The following is a 13,759-nucleotide window of genomic DNA, read 5'->3' as shown; positions in this document are numbered from 1 at the left end:
TATTTTAAACAAATAGACAGTCTACTGTCTTCCTTGATTTGGTCAAATAAAAAGCACGTATTAAAATTGAGACTTTATCCTGTCCTAAAGGGCTTGGAGGCTTGGCTCTCCCATTTTTTACGTTCTATTACTCTGCAGCTCAATTGGTTCACATCTGGGCCTGGGTCAATGACTCGGTTGAGTCTTCCTTACATTCACAAATTATACTGCAGGAGTATTCGGGTGGTACTACCCTTCAAATTTTACTGTGTGGAAATACCAGGGCAGCAAATTTACCCTTAATAAAGCAAACGATGCTCATCTGGAAATTGGTGCACCATGTTCTTGAAGGTCGGGGATTGGACCCAGATACTCCATTAGATGATACGTACTGTTTCCCAGAATTAGCCTCATTACAAATCAAGGAGGTATGGTATGGAGGAAATGGGATATAACATCCCTGGGACAACTGTATACCGGGAATGTATTTAAATCATTCCACCAACTTCAGTTAGAATATGGTGTCTCCTCTCAGTACTTCTAACAATATTTACAACTGAGGCATACGATAAATACTCGAGATGTGCGGCTGGCACTTTTCATGTTTTGTGTTTTGGTTTTGGTTCTAATTCCACTTTCGTGTTTTGGTTTTGCCAAAACCACCCTTTCGTGTTTTGGTTTTGGATCTGGATGATTTTTGGAAAAAAAACATAAAACCAGCTAAAATCACAGAATTTGGCCCACCTAGGAGTGGCACTGCAGTGGCAGACAGGATGGCAGATTTAAAAAATAGGCCCCAAACAGCACATGATGCAAAGAAGAAAAAGAGGAGCTATGAGGTAGCTGGATGACTAAGCTAAGCGACACAAGTGTGCGGCACACACACTTGGCCCATCTAGGAGTGGCACTGCAGTGGCAGACAGGATGGCAGATTTAAAAAATAGGCCCCAAACAGCCCATGACACAAAGAAGAAAAAGAGGTGCAATGAGGTAGCTGGATGACTAAGCTAAGCGACACAAGTGTGTGGCACAAACACCTGGCCCATCTAGGAGTGGCACTGCAGTTACAGACAGGATGGCACTTAAAAAGACTAGTCCCCAAATAGCACATGATGCAAAGAAGAAAAAGAGGTACAAGATGGAATTGTCCTTGGTCCCTCCTACCCACCCTTATGTTGTATAAACAGGACATGCACACTTTAACAAACCAATCATTTCAGCGACAGGGTCTGCCACATGACTGTGGCTGAAATGACTGGTTGGTTTGGGCCCCCACCAAAAAATAAGCAATCAATCTTTCCTTGCACAAACTGGCTCTACAGAGGCAAGATGTCCACCTCATCCTCATCCTTCGATTCCTCACCCCTTTCACTGTGTACATCCTCCTCCTCACAGAGTATTAATTCGTCCCCACTGGAATCCACCATCACAGGTCCCTGTGTACTTTCTGGAGGCAATTGCTGGTAAAGGTCTTCCCGGAGGAATTTATAATTCATTTTGATGAACATCATCTTCTCCACATTTTGTGGAAGTAACCTCCTACGCCAATCGCTGACAAGGTTACCGGCTGCACTAAACACTCTTTCGGAGTACACACTGCTACACACTGGAGGGGGGCAACTTAGGTAAAATAAAGTCAGTTTGTGCAAGGGCATCCAGATTGCCTCTTTTTCCTGCCAGTATACATACGGACTGTCTGACATGCCTACTTGGATGCTGTCACTCATATAATCCTCCATCATTCTTTCAATGGTGACAGAATCATATGCAGTGACAGTAGACCTGTCAATAATCATTGGCAGGTCCTTCAGTCCGGACCAGATGTCAGCACTCGCTTTTGACTGCCCTCCATCACTGCCAGCTGGTGGGCTAGGAAATCTTATAATTTTCCTTGCAGCCCCAGTGGCAGGAGAAATTGAAGGACGAGCTGTTGACGGGTCACGTTCCGCTTGAGTTGACAATTTACTCACCAGCAGGTCTTTGCACCTCTGCACACTTGTGTCTGCCGGAAAGTGAGATACAACGTAGGCTTTAAACCTAGGATCGAGCACGGTGGCCAAAATGTAATGCTCTGATTTCAACAGATTGACCACCCTTGAATCCTGGCAAAGAGAATGAAGGGCTCAATTCACAAGTCCAACATACTTTGCGGAATCGTCTCCTCCATCCTCTGAAGCATATAGAGTGTTGAATTCCACCTCTTTACCACCTCTTGCTTCAGTTGATGGCAGGGCAGTTTCAGGCGTGTTTGCTGGCACTCCAGTCTTTGGCACGCAGTGGCTGAATGCCGAAAGTGGCCCGCAATTTTTCGGGCCACCGACAGCATCTCCTGCACACCCCTGTCATTATTTAAAAAATTCTGCACCACCAAATTAATTGTATATGCAAAACATGGGATGTGCTGGAATTTGCCCAGATGTAATGCATGCACAATATTGGTGGCGTTGTCCGATATCACAAATCCCCAGGAGAGTCCAACTGAGGTAAGACATTCTGTAATGATGTTCCTCAGTTTCTCTAAGAGGTTGTCAGCTGTGTGCCACTTACGGAAAGCGGTGATACATAGCGTAGCCTGCCTAGGAATGAGCTGGGGTTTGCGAGATGCTGCTACTGGTGCCGCTGCTGCGGGAGGCAATACATCTACCCAGTGGGCTGTAACAGTCATATAGTCCTTAGTCTGCCCTGTTCCACTTGTCCACATGTCCGTGGTTAGGTGGACACTGGATACAACCGCATTTTGTAGGACACTGGTGACTCTTTTTCTGACGTCTGTGTACATTCTTGGTATCGCCTACCTAGAGAAGTGGAACCTAGATGGGATTTGATACCAGGGACACAGTACCTCTAACAATTCTCTAAGTCCCACTGAACTAATGGCGGATACCGGACGCACGTCTAACACCAACATAGCTGTCAAGGCCTCAGTTATCCGCTTTGCAAAAGGATGAAAGCTGTCATATTTTATCTTCCTCACAAAGGACTGTTGAACAGACAATTGCTTACTGGAAGAAGTACAAGTGGTCTTCCGACTTCCCCTCTGGGATGACGATCAACTCCCAGCATCAACAACAGCAATAGCAGGTGTACCACTCAAGGATCCTCCGGAGGAAACCTGGTTAGGAGAGGATTCCTCAGTCTTGACAGTGACATGGCCTGCAGGATTACTGATGTTCCTGACTGAGGAGGGAGTTGGTGGTGTGGCTTGCAGGAGCTTGGGTACAGGAGGAAGAAGGGATTTAGGTGTCAGTGGACTGCTTACGCTCTTACCGAAAGTTTCACAACTTGACACTGACTTCTGATGAATGCGCAGCAGGGGACGTATACCCCTACTTATTACAGAATGACAGAGGCAACAGATGGCTTGACACCTGTTGTCCGGATTTGTGGAGAAATAATTCCACACCGAAGCGGTAGCTTTTTTGGTATTTTGCCCAGGAATCACAATGGGCTTCTTCATCCCACAGACAACAGGTGTCTCCTCCGGTGCCTGACTTAAACAAACCACATCACCATCAGAATCCTCATAATCAACTTCCTCCTCAGCGCCAGCAACTCCAATATCCTCATCAGGGGGACTTCAACACCATGTATGTTCATAGGTGCTAACCTGCTCCCCCCTGTACTATGTAGTTAGTGCTGCAGCCTCCACTCCTGACACTTATACATACACCATCATACACATGCTGACACCTCTATATATATTGACAGCTATGCATGCACTGACATACACACACTGACAGTGCGTGGTCGGGTTTCCGTTTTATTTTTTTGCGAAGTACGTGGATTATTCAAAGGTCAGATTCTACACTGTATTATGTGAGTATAATTTTTTTCACAGGTAGCCCTAGGATTCTACATGGAGAAGAGGACCGAGCCTCGTGGGAACATAGGTAAGTATGTGTGTATGTTGGTGTGCATGTATGTAATAAAGTTGTACTGTCACGGTGTGTGTGTCCTGTTTTATTGGGGTATTTTTTTAGTAGTAGTACTACAGGTACCAGCGGGCCCGGTTTTCCACCGCATGCTGGTACTTGTGGTTCTCCAAGTACCAGCTTGCGGGGGAGGCTTGCTGGGACTTGTAGTACTTCTACTAAAAACAATATTCACAATTTCTCACAAGGCTATCAGCCCCCCATCCGCCACCCTTGGATGGGGGGGACAGCCTCGGGCTTCACCCCTGGCCCTTGGGTGGCTGGAGGGGGGGGACCCCTTGATTGAAGGGGTCCCCACTCCTCCAGGGTACCCCGGCCAGGGGTGACTAGTTGGGGTTTTAATGGCATGGCCGCAGGGACCGATATAAAAGTGTCCCCCGGCTGTGGCATTATCTCCCCAGCTAGTGGAGCCTGGTGCTGGTTTCAAAAATACGGGGGACCCCTACGCTTTTTGTCCCCCGTATTTTTGGAACCAGGACCAGGCGCAGAGCCCGGTGCTGGTTGATTAAATATGGGGGAACCCCTGTCATTTTTCCCCCCATATTTTTTCAACCAGGACTGGCTCAAAGAGCCCGAGGCTGGTTGTGCTTAGGAGGGGGGACCCCACGCAATTTTTTTCAGATTTTTTAAGACTTTAATCAACTTTTTAAGGTACACAATGAAGCCCTGCACGGATCTCACAGATCCGGCCGGGATTCCTTGTGTTTTTTCAGGCAGTGTTTTACTCATCGCTCCCGCAAAACACTGCCTGATATTAGGAATCACATCGACATCGGAAAAAACGATTGTGCAAAACTCGGCAGCTTAGCGAATGATCGTATCAGGATTCAAAAAGTTGCAGTAAAATGCACCCGATACCATTCGAGTTCAAACACCCTTCAAAACGGCCAAAACACGAATCTTTGTAAATATACCCCCATGTCTCTAACTATGTGGAGTTTGGATATTCTCCCCGTGCTTGTGTGTTTTCTTCTGGGTACCCTGGGTTCCTCCTACAATCCAAAAATAAACTGGTAGGTTAATTATCTCCTGACAAAAATTAAGCCTACTGTTTCTTCACAACATTTTGCATATTAAAATTGGGGGTGTTGCCTCACAGGATACAGGGTACATGGCCTTGTGGCATTCCCCCGTAGGAGGCATGCTGTCTGACTTTGCGGTTCCCGCTGGGAAAGCTGGGCCCTCTTTCTGCCTTTGCTCCTGTTCCTTGGATATGGGGGTGGTGGGGAAGACTTGGGTATGAAAATATGGCATTTTTTTCCTGTAAAATACTGTGTGGAGAAAGTGTGCTAGAGAGCTACAAGAGCTAACAATGGGCTATCTGCTTACCTCTGAGACCACTGTGTGAGGAACAATGGAGCAACAGGCTCTAAAGAGGAAAGAAAGGGTAGGTTGCACTAAACTGATTTCACTTTTTAATTAACCCCTGTAATGCTGTCTCCTGCTGAGAATCAATCTAACACTTGCATATTGGCCCTCATTCCGAGTTGTTCGCTCGCAAGGCGATTTTAGCAGTATTGCACACGCTAAGCCGCCGCCTACTGGGAGTGAATCTTAGCTTCTTAAAATTGCGAACGAAAGATTCGCAATATTGCGATTACACATCTCGTAGCAGTTTCAGAGTAGCTTCAGACTTACTCGGCATCTGCGATCAGTTCAGTGCTTATCGTTCCTGGTTTGACGTCACAAACACACCCAGCGTTCGCCCAGACACTCCTCCGTTTCTCCAGCCACTCCCGCGTTTTTTCCGGAAACGGTAGCGTTTTTCCCCACACGCCCATAAAACGGCCTGTTTCCGCCCAGTAACACCCATTTCCTGTCAATCACACTACGATCGCCTGAGCGAAGAAAAAGCCGTGAGTAAAAATCCAAACTTCATAGCAAATTTACTTGGCGCAGTCGCAGTGCGGACATTGCGCATGCGCACTAAGCGGAAAAACGCTGCGATGCAATGAAATTTTCCGAGCGAACGACTCGGAATGACCTCCATTGTTCCTTAAGTATGTGCTATTGACCAGGCTGGAATTGAAATGGTCTTGTGACATCATCCTAAATTATGTGGTACTTTATGTGAGTGTATTATATACCTTTATGCACACATCTCTCTCTCCCATCTCTCTCTCTCTCTCTCTCTCTCTCTCTCTGCACCTGGTCTCTCCCATGTCTCTATATCTCTCTCTCTGCCCTTGGTCGCTCTCTCTCCAACATGCCTCCATCTCTCTTTCTGCACCTGCTGTCTCTCTGTCCCATGTCTCTGTCTCTTCTACGTCTCCCTCTCTCTCTCTGCTCCTGGTCTCTCTGTCTCTCACTCTCTCTCCAATGTCTCTGACTTTGCTCTCTCTCTCTCCCTCTTTCTCTCAGCCCCTGATTCCTCTATCTGTCTCCCAAATCTCCCTCTCTCTCTACCCCTGGTCTCTCTCATTTCTCTCTTCCTGTGTCTCTCTCTCTCTCTCTCTCTCTCTCTCTCTCTCTCTCTCTGCCTCTGGGCTCGCTGTCTCTCTCTTCTCAAATATCTCCCTCTCTGCCCCTGATCTCTCTGTGTCTCTCTCTGCCCATGTCTCTGTCTCTCTCTCCCATTTCTCTCTCTCTGCCTCTAGTCTCTCTGTCTCTCTCTCTCTCTCATGTCATCCTTTCTCTATGCCCCTGGTCTCTCTGTTGCTCTCTCTCTCTGTCACATGTCTTTCTCTCTCTGCCCCTGGTCTCTCTGTCTCTCTCAACCTGATGTCTCCCACACTAGGCCCTTGGTTTCTTGGTCTCACATTCTCCCTCCTTATCTGACTCTGGTCTCTCTGTCATTCTCTCTCCCCCATATCTCCCTATCTCTTCCACTGGTCTCTCTGTCTCTTTCTACCCATGTCTCCCCCTCTCTCTGCCCCTGGACTCTCTGTTTACCATGTCTCACTGTCTCTGCCCCTGGCCTCTCTCTCATGTCTACCTCTCTGACTGCCCCTGGTCTCTCACTCTCAAGTCTACCTCTCTTCCTCTGCTCCTTGTCTCTCTCATGTCCCCCCCCCCCCTCTCTCTCTCTCTCTCTCTCTCTTTCTCTCATGTCTGCCTCTCTCTCTCTGCCCCTGGTCTCTCTTTCGCTCTCATGTCTTCGTCACTCTCTGCCCCTGTTTTCTTTCTCAGGTCTACCTCTTTCTCTGCCCCTGGTCTCTCTCATTCTCCCATCTCTCCCTCTCTCTCTCTCTCCCCCTTGTCTCTCTTTCCCATGTTTCCCTTTCTCTGCCACTGGTCACTCTCTCTCATGTCTCCCTCTCTCTCTTTATCCTTGGTCTATCTATCCCATCTTTCCCTCTCTCTCTGACCCTGGTCTCTCTCTCCTTCTAATGTCTCCCTCTCATCCCCTGGTATCTCTCTATCTCCATCATGTCTCTATCTCTCTCTGTTTCTAGTCTCTCTGTTTGTTTCTCTCACTCTCCTTTGTCTCCCTGCCCACTGTCTCTCTCTCTCTCTGCCCATGGTCTCTCTTGCTTTCTCTCATGTCTCCCTAGCATCTCTGAACCTTATCCCTCTGTCTCTCTCTCCCATGTCTCCCTCTCTCTCTACCCGTGGTGTCTCTGTCTTTCTCCCCATGTCTCCCTCTCTATCTGCCCCTAGTATCTCTGTCTCTCCCATGTATCCCTCTCACAGTGCCCCTAGTCTCTCTCTTATGTCTCCAGCTCTCTCTGCCCCTGGTCTTGAAGTCTCTCTCCCCATGTCTCCCTCTCTCAATACCCCTGGTCTCTCTGTCTGTTTCTCCACATCTTCCTCTCTCTCTGCCCACCGGCTTCTCTGTCTCTCATGGTTCCCCCTCTCTCTTCCCTGGTATCTCTGTATCTCTCTCTCTCTGTCACTGGTCTCTCTCTCTCTCTCCCATGTCTCCCTCTCTCTCTGTCCCTAGTCTCTCTTTCTTTTTCCCTCTCCCATGTCTCCCTCTCTCTCTACCCGTGGTCTCTCTCCCATGTCTCACTCTCCCTGCCCCTGGACTCTGTCTCTTTCCCATGTTTCCCTCTCTCTTTCTGGCCCTGGTCTCTCTCTCTCTCTCATGTTTCCCTCTCTCTGCCCCAGGTTTCTCTCTCTCTCTCTTCCAAGTCTCCCTCTCTTGTTGTCCCTGGTTTCCCTCTCTCTCTGCCCCTGGACTTTCTCTCTCTCTCTCTCTCTCTCTCTCTCTCACACACACACACACACACACACACACACACACACACACACGCACACACACGCACACACACACACACGTCTCCCTCTGATCTCTCTGTATCTTTCCCCCATGTCTCCCATTCTCTCTGCCCATGTTCTCTCTGTCTCTCTACCCATGTCTCCCTCTCTCTATGCCCCTAGTCTATCTGTCTGCTCTATCTCTCCCCCATGTCTCCCTCTTTCTCTGCCTCTGGTCTCTTTCTCTTTCCAATAGCTCAGTCTCTCATTCCCTGGTACCTCTCTATCTCCATCATGTCTCCATCTCTCTCTGCCCCTAGTCCCTCTGTCCTTTGTCTCCCTCTCTCTTGGCCCCAGGTCTCTCACTCTTTTGGCCCCAGGTCACTCTCATTTCTCCCTCTCTTTGTGACCATTATCTCTCTGTCACTCTCCCATATCTCCCTCTCTCTCTACCCCTGGTGTCTCTGTCTCTCTCCCCATGCCTCCCTCTCTATCTGCCCCTGGTCTCTCTGTCTCTCTATCCCATGTATCCATGTCTCAGAGCCTCTATTCTCTTTCAGGTCTCCCTCTCTCTCTGCCCCTGCTGTCGCGGTCTCTCTCTCCCCCAGGTCTCCCTGTCTCACTGCCCCTGTTCTCTCTCTCCCATATTTCCCTCCCTCTTTCTGCCCCTGGCTTCTCTATCTCCCCCATGGCTCCCTCTCTCTCTGCCCCTGATATCTCTGTATCTCTCTCTCTCCCATCTCCCTCTCTCTGCCCCTGATCTTTTGATCTCTATCCCTCTCTCTGCCCAGGTCTCACATTCTTTCTCTCCACCATATCTCCCTTTCACTCTGCTCCTGGTCTCTCTTCCTCTATACCCTGTCTCCCTCTCTCTCACTACCCCTGGTCTCTCTCTATCTATCTATCTATCTATCTATCTATCTATCTATCTTCCTCTCTCTCTGCTGCAGATCTTTCTGTCTCTCTCCCTCTATCTCCTATGTCTCCCTCTCTGCCCATGATCTCCCTTTCTTAAGTCCCCTACACACACGGCGATATGGCCGGCGGGCGACCCGGCGGCATGGGGGGAGTGAAGTTTCTTCACTCCCCCCCATCACCCGGCTCCATAGCAGTGCATGCTAATATGGATGAGATTGTCCATATTGGCCTGCATTCATAAGCGACGGGGCACCAACGATGAATGAGCGTGGGGCCGCGCATCGTTCATAGTTGGTGCCTACACACTGAACGATATGAACGAGTTCTCATTCATTAATGAACAAGAACGTTCATATCGTTCAGTGTTATCTGCTAGTATGTGGGTATGGATCGTTGGGTCGACCCAACTTAGGTCGATACTCATTTGATTGACATGTACTAGGTCGACAGGTCAAAAGGTCGACATGAGGTTTTTGACTGTTTTTGGTGTTGTTTTCTCCGTAAAGTGACGGGGAACCCATATTAGTGCACCATGGGGGTAATTCCAAGTTGATTGCATGCAGGAAATTTTTTAGCAGTTGGGCAAAACCATGTGCAGTGCAGGTGAGGCAGATATAACATGTGCAGAGAGAGTTAGATTTGGGTGGGGTGTGTTCAATCTGCAATCTAAATTGCAGTGTAAAAATAAATCAGCCAGTATTTTCCCTGCACAGAAACAAAATAACCCACCCAAATCTAACTCTCTCTGCACATGTTATATCAGCCCCCCCCTGCAGTGCACATGGTTTTGCCCAACTGCTAAAAAATTTCCTGCTGCGATCAACTTGGAATTACCCCCCATGTCCCCTTGCATGGCTCGCTTCGCTCGCCATGCTTCGGGCAAGATTACCATTACAATCATAGTCCACGTGGATCGTTAAGTATGAAAAAATCCAAAAAATGAAGAAAAAAAATGTGAAAAACTCATGTCGACCTTTTGACCTGTCGACCTAGTACATGTCGACCTAACATTCATGTTGACCTAATGGCATTGTCGACCTTCAGTGGTTGACCTAATGAGTGTCAACCTAAGTTGTTTCGACCTAACGACCGTAACCCCAGTGTGTAGGGCCCATTACTCTCCACTTTGTCTTCCTCTCACTCTACCCCTGGTCTCAATGTCTCTTTCCTTCATGTCTCCCTCTCTTTCTGTCCTGAGTGTCTCTCTGTCTCTCTATCATGTCTCCCTTTCTTTCTGCCCCTAGACTCTCTTTCTCTCTCCCTCTCCCATGTCTCCCTCTCTCTCTGCCTCTGGTCTCTGTTTCTCTCCCATGTCTTACTCTCTCTCTGCCCCAGGTCTCTCTATCTCTTCCCCATGTCTCCCTCTCTCTCTGGCCCTGGTCTCTCTCTCATGTCTCCCTCTGTCCCTGCCCCTGATCTCTCTGTCTCTCCCATGTCTCCAACTCTCGTTGCCCCTGGTCTCTTTCACACATGTCTGACTCTAATCTCTCTGTCTCTCTCCCCAATGTCTCCCGCTCTCTCTGTACGTGGTGTCTCTTTCTCTCTCCTCATGTCTCCTTAGCTAACTCTCTCTGCCTTTCATCTCTCTTTCTCTCTACCCCATGTCTACCTTTCTCTCTGCCCCAAGTCTCTCTGTCTCTCTGTCTCCCCCATGTTTTTTCTCTCTCTCTCTACTTCTGGTCTCTCTGTCTCTTTCTCCCCCATGTCTCCATCTTTCTTCACCCCTGGTCTCTCTCTCTCTCTCTCTCTCCGGTGTATCCCTCCCTCTCTCTGTCTCTAATCTCACTGTCTCTCTCCCCCATTTCTCCCACTCTCTCTTCTCCCATACTCTCTATATGTCTCTATCTTTCTTTTCCATGTCTACCTCTCTCTCGTCCACTTTTTTCTCTGTCTCTCGCCTTCATGTCTCTCTGTCTCTCTGCCCCTGGTCTTTTTCTCCCACATCTCCCTCTCTCTCTCTCTCTGCCCCTGGTTTCTCTATCTCTTTCTCCCATATCTCCCTCTCTCTCTCTGTCACTGGTCTCCCTCTCTTTCCCATGTCTCCCTCTCTCTCTGTACCTGGTCTCTCTAACTCTCTATTTCTCCCATGTCTCCCTCTCTCTCTGCCCCTGGTCTCTCTGTCTCTCCCATGTATCCCTCTCTCTCTGCTCTTAGTCTCCCTGTCTCTCTATCCCATGTTTCCCTCTCTCTCTCTACCCCTCGCTTTCTCTCTACTCCTGGTTTCTGTCTTTCTCTCTACAATGTCTTCCTTTCTCTCTGTCCCTGGTTTCTCTCTCCTATGTCTCTCTCTTTCTCTCTGCCTCGGCCTCTCTGTCTCTTTTTCACGTCTCCACCTCTCTCTGCCCCTGGTTTCTCATTCTATCTTTCCCATGTCTCCCTCTCTCAGCCTCTGGTCACTCTGTCTTTTCCTTCATGTCTCCATCTCTCTCTGGCCCTGGTCTCTCTATCTCTCTCATGTTTCCCTCTCCATCTGCCCTTGTCTCTTTCTCCCATGTCTCTCTCTCTCTCTTTGTCCAATGTCTCTCTGTGTCTCTCTCCCATGACTCCCTATCTCTCTGCCCCTGGTATTTCTGTCTCTCTCTCCCACCCACCCATGTCTCGCTCTCTTTTCCTCTGATCTCTCTGTCACCTCTCTCCCTTATGTCTGCCCCTCCCTCTGCCCCTGGTCTCTTTGTCTTTCTCTCTCCCCCACGTCTCCCTCTCTCTTTCTGCTCTGGTCTCTCTGTCTCCTTCTCCCCATGTCTACCTCTCTCTCTAACTCTGGTCTCTCTGTCTTTCGCTCTCCCCCATGTCTCACTCTTTCTCTGCTCCTGGTCTCTGTCTCTTTTTCCCCAAGTCTCCCTCTCTCTCTGCCCATGGCCTGTCTGTTTACCATGTCTCCATCTCTCTCTGCCCCTGGTCTCTCTGTCACTGTCTCTCTCTCATGTCTCCCTCACTATCTGCCCCTAGTCTCTCTTATGTCTACCTCTCTCTCTGCCCCTGGTCTCTCTCTATATATATCTCATGTATACCTCTCTCTCTTTCTCTCTGCTCATTTTCTCACTCTCATGTCTCCCGCTTTCCCTCTACCCCTGGTCTATCACTCTCATGTATACCTCTCTCTCTCTCTGCCCCTGTTCTCTCGGTCTCTCTCATATCTCCCTCTCTCTCTGCCCCTGGACTCTTTCTCATGTTTCCCTCTCTCTGCCACTGGTCTCTCAATCCCATATCTCCCTTTCTCTCTTTGTACTTGTCCCTCTCCCATGTCTCCATCTCTCTATCTCTGGCCATGATCTTTCACTTTCCCCATGTCTCCCTCTCTCTCTCTCGGCCCCTGGTCTCTCTATGTCTCTCTCCTATGTCTTCCTCTCTCTCTCTGCTCCTGGTCTCTCTCATGTCTCCCTCTCTCTGTGTCTTTCTCTCCTACTGTATGTCTCTCTTTCACTTTGCCCATGTCTCTTCCTCTCTCCCATGTCTCTTTCTCTCTCTGCCCCTGGTCTTTCTGTCTCTCTCACCCATGTCTTCCTTTCTCTGCCTCTGAGCTCTCTGTCGCTCTCTACCATGTCTCCCTCTCTCCTTATCCCTGGTCTTTCTCTCCCCATGTCTCCCTCTTTCTCTGCCCCACATCTTTTTGTCTCTCTCTCTCTCCCCATGTTTCCCTCTCTCTTTTTCCCTGCTTTCTCTGTCTCTTTCTCCCCTATGCGTCCCTCTCTTGATGCCCCTGGTCTCTACTCCATGTATCCCTCTCTCTCTGCACCCGGTCTCTCGAACTCTCTTTCTCCCATGTCTCCCTCCCTCTCTGCCCCTGGTCTATCTTTCTCTACCATGTCTCCCTCTCTCTCTGCTCCTGGTCTCCATGTCTCTCTCTCTCTATCCCATGTCTCTTCTCTTTCTGTCCCTGGTGTCTCTCTCTACTACGTTTCTCTCTCTCTGCCCCGGCCTCTCTGTCTCTCACACATGTCTCCCTCTCTCTCTGCCCCTGGTTTCTCTGCCTCTCTGTCTCCCATGTTTCTCTCTCTCTGCCCCTGGTCTCTCTTTCTCTTCCCCATGTCTTCCTCTCTCTCTGGACCTGGTCTCTCTTTCTCTCCCATGCCTCCCTCTCTCTTTACCTGAGGTCTCTCTGTATCTCTCTCTCTTTCTCTCTCCCATGTCTCCCCCTCTCTATGCCCCTGGTGTATCCTTTGCTCTCTTCCTAAGGCCCTCTATATCTCTTTATGCCCCCTGAGCTTTATGTTTCTCTCAACCCTATGTCTCCCACTCTCTTTCTGACTCTGGTCTCTCTGTCTTTCTCTCTCCCCAATATCTCCCTCTCTGCCCCTGGGATCTCTGCCTCTTTCTCTCCAATGTCTCCCTTCTTTACCCAAGGTCTCTCTGTGTGTATCTCTATCTATCACTGTCTCCCTCTCTCTGCCTGTGATCTCTCTGGCTCTCTCCCCCATGTCTCCCCCTCTCTCTGCCCTTGGTGTCTCTTTTCTCTCACCCTAAGGCCCCCTATATATCTTCCTGCCGTGAGCTCTCTGTCTTTCTCAACCCGTTGTTTCCTGCTCTCTAACCCCGGTCTCTCTGTCTCACAGTTTCCCATGTCTCCCTCTCTCTGCCCCTGGTCTCTCTGTCTCCTTCTCCCCATGCATCCCCCTCTCTCTGCACCTGGTGTCTATCTCTCTCCCATGTCTCCTTCTCTTTCTGCCTCTGGAATCTCTGTTTACCATGTCTCCCTCTCTCTCTGCCCCTGGCCTCTATCTCTCTCTCTCATGTCTCCCTCACTCTCTGCCCTTAGTCTTTCTCTCATGTCTACCCCTCTCTCTGCCCCT

General features: G+C 49.2%; 1 protein-coding gene across 1 annotated transcript in view; it reads left to right on the top strand.

The window, feature by feature from the left end:
• Positions 1-293: 293 nt before the first annotated feature.
• LOC134979939 (acyl-coenzyme A thioesterase THEM4-like) overlaps positions 294-13,759 on the top strand; it is a 170,362-nt gene continuing 156,896 nt past the window's right edge. The window contains exon 1 of the mRNA XM_063946547.1: positions 294-407. Within this exon, the coding sequence (XP_063802617.1) occupies positions 294-407 (114 nt within the window). The remainder of the gene's footprint in view (positions 408-13,759) is intronic.

This window comes from Pseudophryne corroboree, chromosome 12, assembly GCF_028390025.1.
Source record: "Pseudophryne corroboree isolate aPseCor3 chromosome 12, aPseCor3.hap2, whole genome shotgun sequence".
In the NCBI taxonomy this organism is placed as follows: domain Eukaryota; kingdom Metazoa; phylum Chordata; class Amphibia; order Anura; family Myobatrachidae; genus Pseudophryne; species Pseudophryne corroboree.
The sequence above is the reverse complement of the archived record's forward strand: the minus strand, read 5'-3'. Positions and strand labels throughout refer to the sequence as shown.